The sequence below is a fragment of the Mustela nigripes genome, chromosome 3 (assembly GCF_022355385.1).
Source record: "Mustela nigripes isolate SB6536 chromosome 3, MUSNIG.SB6536, whole genome shotgun sequence".
Classification (NCBI taxonomy): Eukaryota; Metazoa; Chordata; class Mammalia; order Carnivora; family Mustelidae; genus Mustela; species Mustela nigripes.
The window spans coordinates 131554346-131563616 of record NC_081559.1 but is presented as its reverse complement, the minus strand read 5'-3'; the positions used below and the strand labels follow the sequence as shown (position 1 = coordinate 131563616).

Here is a 9271-nt window from a genome sequence, read left to right as displayed (position 1 = left end):
TTTTTAAGATTTTGTTTATTTATTTATTTGACAGACAGAGATCACAAGTAGGCAGAGAGGCAGGCAGAGAGAGAGAGGAGGAAGCAGGCTCTCCGCCAAGCAGAGAGCCTGATGCGGGGCTCGATCCCAGGACTCCGGGACCACGACCCGAGCCGAAGGCAGAGGCTTTAACCCACTGAGCCACCCAGGTGCCCCAGAAACTTTATTTTTATCATCTTTCACTTAAGGCATTGTGCTGAGTGGGAGAAACTGAGACTGGTGAGTAAGTGGCAATGGATTTCCACCTTCAGAATGCAGAAAGTAAATTCTAAAGAATCTGCATGTACGATATAAGAGAATCTTACCCATTAAAAAATAACATATAGGCCTTGTGGTCCAAGGAAAACGTAAGTTTGCTTTATTTTAAAACAGTAACTTCTTCAATTGGAGAAGTGGCCAAAATTCAATACTGATACAAATTCTTAGGAGGTCAAAATATGAAATTCAGGCAAATTTTCTGAATTTTTTTAAAGGCAGAATTTATAAATCAAACAATGTAATCAACAACATATGTAAAATAAGTCACAGTTCAAATTTAAGCTGAGTAACATTTGCTAATATTGAGAACACTGCACATATTTTCAATAACTTAAAAGTAAATTCTCCTCTTCCTATCTTCACTTCTTTTTACTAGGTTTAAGTAAATCCAAATATTTACTCGTGGTAAGAGATTCTGGCATTAACTATGAGTTTAACAGAAATACAGAAAACCATAAAGATTATCAAGCATTCACAAATGATCAGGTATAGCAATTCCTCAGAAGCCCTCAATGAGAAAGGCTGTTCTCCACTTTCTAATAGCACCTAAGGTTTGCTGCATAATGTAATTCAACAGAACAGCACTCTGACCAATGATAAACTTATATGAAATTATTTCACCTATTCAAGGTTTCATTATAAAGCTACGGTATTTGACCAATATTAAAAATCTTAAAACTCCATTATATTGCCATTTCCATTATGTATTACCTCAGCAACAAGTTATCTTTATGATGCCATTTATTCAACTGGAAAAAAAAAAAAAAGATGGTACATTGTGGTTTTCATCTGTTACAGATTTAATTCAATAATCTGATTTCTCACTATATGAAAACTACATTTTCTTTCTCAGTGCTGGAAAGCACTAAAGTGAAAGCAGCTTTCATAGTCCCTGACTTCCCTTTAAATGAAAGCATTATGGAATTTTCAGCAGTGAACATTATCTGGTTCCTACTTTGAACCCCATCTCCAAGGAAATGAGAGATTCTAAGGTAAAAAGTCCCGTTCAAGGCAAAAAGGTTCCAATCCTAAATATTTCACTCCAACAACCTGTGTTCCATCATTGAGTAGTAAATGATCAGTGACAACTAATGATGGTAACAGTACCTTCACTGACATCATTATTAAAATCTACATACTATTTTATATCCAAATATATGCATATAAAATATCTGCACATATAAATTAGTGTTAAAAATTAAAAACTCAACATCTACAAATGTCCTTTCTTCTGAAATCTATGTAATTGTTCTCAAGAGTAGAAACCTGAACATCCCAACTATACATTAAAAACACATGTCTGAATACATGTTATGGAAAACTTCAGAACTAATCTTACCCCCCCCAAAAAAACAAAAAACCCCCCACAAACTTAAGAGTGCTTTTGTTATTGCTGAATCTAATTAGACTTACAGGATGTCACTGAATACTAAATTCAAGTATTTACTAAATAGTGTTGATTTCTACTTGTCAAACAGCCCTAACAAACCAACAGCTGGAACAAGGATAGTTTTTCTCTGCTCACTGTCTATTAGGAAGTTGAAACATTTTCAATTAAAGCCTTCATTTTTCCTGTAGACTTCAACATGTGTGGCCCAAACTGGAAAAGAAACAAAAAAAAGTATAAAGACACTGGTTCAGGTAAAAGTAATGATATACTCCCCTCCTAATCATGGATCAAAAGTCTGGGTAGGTTCTGCATGAAAAACCAAGCAATAAAACAGTAAAACCGTGAACTGAATATGACACATTAACAAGGAAAGCAAATTATTTCCTAGAAAACTATAACCATCTTAGCAAGACCATAAGCTTTAGTCCAATTTTACTTCTTTGAGTAAAAGAATGAAGTATAAGGTTTCCTTTTCTCAATGTCTAAAGAGTTTCAAAGATGCTAGAATTTCTAAGATACCTGCTTCTCTAGAATGGACAAGCACATATACCACATGACAGTAAAGGGAATGTATAAATTAATATTTGAGTTTCCATAAAATCTGCTCAATCTCCCCTATGACATGAAACATACTGCAAGGAAGGTCCACGCTGAATCTCCCCCACCTCAGACTACTTTCACAAGGCCCCCTAAAGGAAAATGATCTTTACTTTTTGAATTCTCCTCCACAACATACATACTGTCCTAAGATATAAATTTTAGTATAATGAATTTCGCTTCATTATGCTTACATGGAAATCAAGCACAGCATGGAAAATTTAACACTCGTGATGCTAAGCAGTGAAGCCAAGAGTTGGCTTTTGCTTCCCTTTTTACGCTCTTAAATCTACTCGTGGGTAGGGGCTAAATCCCATAGCACATCCTTCTGAATTCTAAGGCCACAGCTCAATGTCACAAAATACAGGTGGCTCAGTAATGGAGTCAATTGCCATGCTGTACAAGGGAAGAGGTGACCTAATACTCACCAACACTGTTTCTGAGGTGGCGTCTGATGCAGGTTTGGGAATTCCTTTATCAATTTCACCTTGACTATCGCTTCGATATCGATAAGCAAATTTCTTTTTCAGAGCCTCTGCGATGAGGGCAGCTGGGTCAGTAGCATCCACCGTTTTGGGCTTTATATCCTGTTCTGACCTTAAGGAAGTGAACAGAAACCAAGGGGACATTTCAGTATGCTGGCTCCTTCCGAGAAGTCACTGTGTGCCTGCACATGCTTGATGGCACGTCTCTAGCATCACAGATCCCCAGTGAAGTTACTGACAAACATTGCGAGAAGTGAGACAGAAACCCTAGATTTAAGGCTCAGTTAAAGAACACAAAGATGCCCAAGGAACAGCTACTCAATTCAACTCAAGAGCACACACTGTGCTCTCCCTTCAGGCTCCATTCTTCTCCCAAAGCCTAGTGATCACCACAGTGCATATACAACACAGCTTTACTGAACGAAGCACTGGACAATAACAAAGGCTTTACATAAAAGAACTTTAAATGCAATGGGGGAAAGACAAAGTGTAACCTAGAGATGTTTGCTAATTTCTTAGATAAGAACTAAGAATTTTTTTTAAACTAAAAACTAGAACTATTCATGGTAATCATGTTATAAAAGAAAATTCTCAAGGAGTCTAGTACTTTGTTTTACAAAACACAACAAAAATAAAGTGTGAGAGAAGGTAAATGTATTCTCACCTTTTTACTGACCGAAGTTTTACACTGTTCATATCTTTAAGGATCTCTAGCATATTTGGCATATCAGGTTTCTTTGGACTGCTCTTAACCAAAGTCTTCCCAGCACAGGCTTTTTTCTCCCTTCGCTCTTTTATCAGGTCAATAGCCGATGATGCACTTTGGTGGAGTCCTGATGGGGGAAGGGGTGGGGGAGGTGGGGGCGGCGGTGGTGGTGGTGGAATAGAGGATGGTGGTGTAGTAACAGATGTGGCAGGCTCTAAGTCACCTACAGAAATAAGGAAAAATCAATTTAATCTTGATGGTAACCGGCAAATAAAATACTTTTAACAGGGGCGCCTGGGTGGTTCAGTGGGTTAAAGCCTCTGCCTTCAGCTCAGGTCATGACCCCAGGAACTTGGGATCAAGCCCCGTGTCAGGCTCTCTGCTTAGCGGGGAGCCTGCTTCCTTCTCTCTCTCTCTGCCTGCCTCTCTGCCTACTTGTGATCTCTGTCTGTCAAATAAATAAAAAATCTTAAAAAAAAAAAATCCTTTAAAAAGAAAGAAATTCTTTTAACAGCAAAATTATGTTAAGGACTTTTGTATACCTGAAATCAATATGCTTGAAAGAAACCTCAGTTAAGGAAGTAAAGGAAGTTTCATTTACTTGGTTAGAATCTTGAATACCTGCATTTAATCCCAAACTCTCCAGATGGAAAAGTTCCACTTAACAGGGGTGTTTTTGTGATCTCAAATGTTCAAGCCTGGCTACTGCACATTCTCTAACTACTTTTAGATAAAATATAAAACAATGTGCACTGTATAAACATCTTCAACATAGTTTGACAATTCACTACTGTATTTGGAAAAACTGGTAAATTTGTGATTCATTTTAGGAATATATATATTTAAGACTTACTGGGCATTTAAAGTTTTAAGGCTTATTATTCAACAAATTTCTGAAAGAAGAAAAAGTATTACTTTTCAAAACAGTAACCAAGGTAAGAGTTAAAGTGACACCAAAATAAGGATGTAAAAATTCATCTTTCTGCATAACTAGAGGACACAGTTGTTCACTGGTTGAACTGTATTAATTAGGGGGAGCTCAATGTAAAATTTTTACTCAAGGGTTTTTGACTGTAAATAGAACATTTAGTAACATAAATCTCCAAACTGCCTCACTACAGCAGTTTTCATAGTCTGCCAGAAGAGGGAGGTAAAGCAAAAGAGAAATGCAATTTAAAAGTTAAAAGCAAAGGCAGGACTTCTGGATTTCAAAAAGTTACATGCAAATTTCATTTAAGTAACCAATTACTTCTTAAACACTCAGTGCCCAGAGTCCATCTGCTCTCTATCTTGGCAGTACACAGGCTGGATGAGGTTTCCGTGTTGGATTACATTAAACTCTAGGAGCATAAGTGGCTCAGAAGCAGAGTAACTGTCCTTATCCTTTAACCTTTAGAATTGGCTAATTCTGAATCTAGCCAGGCCTCAGGAACACCACTAGGGAAAACAACTACTACTTGCCAGTGGGTTAATGGGCTAGGATTTCAAAACTATGGTTTCTTCTCCAAAGTAACAATGCACACAAATAAAAGCACACAGTACTAAACCAGGAGTCACAGGACCTGAATTCAGTTTCTACTCTGGGCAAGAGGAAGAGAAATGACTATTAAGTAGCTACCATGTGCTAAAGGCATTGTATAAAATTTCCACATTTACTATAACAACTCCACCATATAGGTACTACTGGCCCATTTTAGAGCATAAGAGGGAGGAAGAAAGGCCTAGGACTTGCCTTACAATATGCAGGTAAGTAAACAGCACTCAACCCTGTCAGGGCTCTTTTGAGATTACTTCACGGCTGATAAAATTGGTGCCATTATCACAGACAAAAGTTTCCCAAGTGCATTCACATAGCAGCAATTAAACTGTATGAATTTCAGTACTTTCCCAAATTCATTCTCTCTGATAGCATCAAAATTGTACCAAACCAACAAAACCACTTAAACTTGACTGGGTCCTGGACTAAACCATGGAGAAGACTGATCTTTGGTTTTTTAACAACCCCATGGCTATTACTTGCTAATACATTTTAAAATTAGTGGCATTCTCCTAATTTCCAGTTCACTGGTTAAATGTATGATTTACAGACCTGTAATGAGATTTTGCTGTTCTTGCAGGGTCACAATTTTGGCAATCTGAGCTCTGAGAGCAGCAAGTTCATTTTCAAGGGCACAGATCTTCTGCAATGCTTCCTCATTCGCTAGTGCTGTCTTCTGTTGAGGATCTTCTGGAGACAGGTTTGGTAAGGAAAACTGCCTGCTTGGCGGCTTCTCAAAGAAGGGAAGGTCATCCTGGAGAGGTTGCCTGGATCTGACCTCTGTCCTGCAAGAAAGAAAAAAGGATCGCTAGATCACAGGGTTTGTAAGGAAATATAAAGATCATTACCAATTAATCAGAACATGATATCTGAGAAATACTTTTCAGACTAACCTTACATAAATCCCCTCCTGTAAGTTTCAAAACAACAAAGTACTTATCAACCTGATGCAGGTACATACCAAGCCAGGTTTCTTACTGCAATCATTCTTAATTTCTATGTAATATGCACAAACTTACACTATCAGGAGTATCACAGATTCCAACAATGTTTTTGCTAATCCACATTTTGAGTAGGTTTGAACTTAATGTTCTAAAAATGGTAAACTAGGGACGCCTGGGTGGCTCAGTTGGTTAAGCAGCTGCCTTCGGCTCAGGTCATGATCCCAGCGTCCTGGGATCGAGTCCCACATCGGGCTCTTTGCTCGGCAGGGAGCCTGCTTCTCCCTCTGCCTCTGCCTGCCATTCTGTCTGCCTGTGCTCGCTCTCTTCCCCTCTCTCTGATAGATGAATAAAATTTAAAAAAAAAAAAAAAGGTAAACTAATTACTGGTTTCATTTGACAACAAAATCAAATGAGTAATTCAATATCCTTTTGCCAGGATCTGGGCTTCTGCATTTCAAAGTCAGTGTTTTCCACGTATGATAAAATACAACAAATTTCAAGACACAGTGTAACAATATGGCCCAAACAGCATCAGAAACTAAAAAGGAGGGACAAGAATGAACTGAACCCATGAAGTAACTACATACACAAGTCTTATTTTCACCTGGGTTTAAAGAAATTTTTTACTGGGGCGCCTGAGTGGCTCAGTGGGTTAAAGCCTTTGCCTTGGGTTCAGGTCATGATCTCAAGGTCCAGGGATAGAGCCCCACATCAGGCTCTCTGCTTGGCAGGGGCCTGCTTCCCTCTCTCTCTCTCTGCCTACCTCTCTGCCTACTTGTGATCTCTAGCAAATAAATAAACAAAATCTTAAAAAAAAAAAAAAAATTTTTTTTACGATGCACTGCTCCATAGTTACAAATATAGGTCTTTTTTTTTTTTTAAAGATTTTATTTATTTGAGAGACAGAGACCACAAGTAGACAGATAGGCAGTCAGAGAGAGAGAGGAGGAAGCAGGCTTCCCACTGAGCACAGAGCCCAATGCGGGGCTCGATCCCAGGACCCAGGACCCTGAGATCATGACCTGAGCTGAAGGCAGAGACTTTAACCCACTGAGTCACCCAGGCGCCCCCAAATATAAGTCTTCTGAGGCTGAGAATAAAATTTAGATTTCTTTTTAACTATCAATTTATACGCTCAGCTGTTTCATCCTATTTTTCTACAACTGGGTTTTCTAGGCCTTTAAGCCCTTTGTTCTTCCAGCTTTACTGAGGTAAAACTGACAGTTGTATTTTATTTATCTAAGGTGTACAAGATGATGATCTGAGTACACACTGTGAAATAATCACCACAGTCAAGTTAATGAACATATCCCAGGCTCCCTCAGTTTCATGTGGTCATGTGACTGAGTTCCAGCTAACAAGATACAGGCAGATGTTGACAGGAGAGGACTCCGTGAGAAAGTCCTTTAATCTCTAGCCCCACCCCATTCCTTGCTCCTGAGTCTTGAGTACAAGGTGATGACTGGATTTGAGAGTCCCAGACAGCCAAAGGCTAACCTGGGCATAGAAGCCAATGCTAAGGACGGCAGAGAGCCTATCTGGGTCCCTGTGAACACTGTAGAGCCACTGTCAATTTCAGACTATCTACTCTGGATATTTTTGATTTGAGAAATAAACTTCTATCTTGTAAAAGGTACCATTATTTGGGGCTTCTCTGTTACATGTACTCAAACCTAATCCTGTTATAAAACCATCATTAAATTCTATTTTAATTTTCCTTTACCTGGATATTGGTATTTTATTTTTGCTTAACAAGTGTTATAATTCTTCATTCTACCTTGTGTTCTAAATGAAGGAATTCTTGGACCTTTAGCTTTTGGTATTCCCTGAATTCAGAAGTTTTTCTTCATTATTTAATTTTGCTTATGCTCTCTTAATTAATTTACCATACATGGAGGATGCCTGTAAACTTTTTTTCCGTAATATTATTAAATAAAAATACCTGGAGACTAAATATCTCAGTTGTCCCCAGCCTTAGCTTAACTAGCAAGAAACTTTAAAAATACTAACTTTAGGGGCGTCTGGGTGGCTCAGTCGTTAAGCATCAGCCTTCGGCTCAGGTCATGATCCCAGGGCCCTGGGATCGAGCCCTGCATTGCATCAGGAAGCCTGCCTCGCCCTCTCCCACTCCCCCTTGCTTGTGTTCCCTCTTTCGCTGTCTCTCTCTGTCAAATAAATAAATAAAATCTTTTTAAAAAAAGACTGACTTTATTAATTTTAAGTTGGGTATCTGTGGGATAAAGAAGTAGGTCTGGCTTACAAAGCTTTAATTACCATTCCACTGCTTACCTCCACACTGGGAAGAAACAGGTGAAGACTAAACAATGGTAAAGACTTCTCTAATGAATAGTACCTATATTCTGATTACATACATTAGTATGTTCTTTGAAAGATTACACATTATATAAGTTATAGATTAGATGCATGTGCTCTAATCACCTGCAATAAAATTTTAATAAGACACTGTCATTTTTTTAAAAGATTTATTTCTTTGCAAAAGGGCATGCACACACTTTGCTTTAAAAAAATGAACCCAAGGTGCGCCTGGGTGGCTCAGTGGGTTATGATCCCAGGGTCATGATCCCGAGCCCCCCGTCGGGCTCTCTGCTCAGTGGGGAGCCTGCTTCCTCCCCTCTCTCTACCTGCCTCTCTGCCTACTTGTGATCTGTCAAATAAATAAATAAAATTTTTTTTTAAAAGAACCCAAAAGAATGAATATTTTTGTATCTGGTAATAGGAAAATGAAGGTTTTCCTATTACGTATGAACACAGAAATTTCTTCAAGTCTATACTGTAACAGCAAATAAATTCTGGACCCAGAATCTATAGTGTCACTCATCAAAAAACGATGTTATAATACTTCTTATTTAAAAACTAGTAGTCACTTTATTTTTTTTAAGTTTTATTTAAGTAATCTTGATATACAACAAGGGTGCAAACTCATGACCCCAAGTTCAAGAGTTGCATGCTCTTCCAACAGAGCCGGCCAAGTGCCCCCCTAGTTCTCACTTTAGTAGATAATACTTTCCTACTTAAATTATACACATTTCAGGATCCAAAAGTTTTAAATGATTTTAAGTTTGTCTTAAAAATGTTACCATTCAGGGGTGCCTGGGTGGCTCAGTGGGTTAAAGCCTCTGCCTTCAGCTCAGGTCATGATCTCAGGGTCCTGGGATCGAGCCCTGCATCGGGCTCTCTGCTCAGCAGCGAGCCTGCTTCCATCTCTCTCTCTATCTGCCTGCCTCTCTGCCTACTTGTGATCTCTGGCTGTCAAATAAATAAATAAAGTCTTTAAAAAAAAAAAGTTACCATTCA

The 9271-nt window shown here is 38.5% G+C and overlaps 1 protein-coding gene across 3 annotated transcripts in view; it reads right to left on the bottom strand.

Moving 5' to 3' along the window:
* Positions 1 to 374: 374 nt before the first annotated feature.
* MTFR1 (mitochondrial fission regulator 1) overlaps positions 375 to 9271 on the bottom strand; it is a 53275-nt gene continuing 44378 nt past the window's right edge. For all 3 annotated transcript variants that reach the window (XM_059394655.1, XM_059394656.1, XM_059394657.1), the window contains 4 exons: positions 5565 to 5797; positions 3434 to 3698; positions 2713 to 2881; positions 375 to 1897 (listed from right to left, as the gene is read on the bottom strand). In XM_059394655.1, the coding sequence (XP_059250638.1) occupies positions 1829 to 1897; positions 2713 to 2881; positions 3434 to 3698; positions 5565 to 5797 (736 nt within the window). In that variant the 3' untranslated portion in view covers positions 375 to 1828. The remainder of the gene's footprint in view (positions 1898 to 2712; positions 2882 to 3433; positions 3699 to 5564; positions 5798 to 9271) is intronic.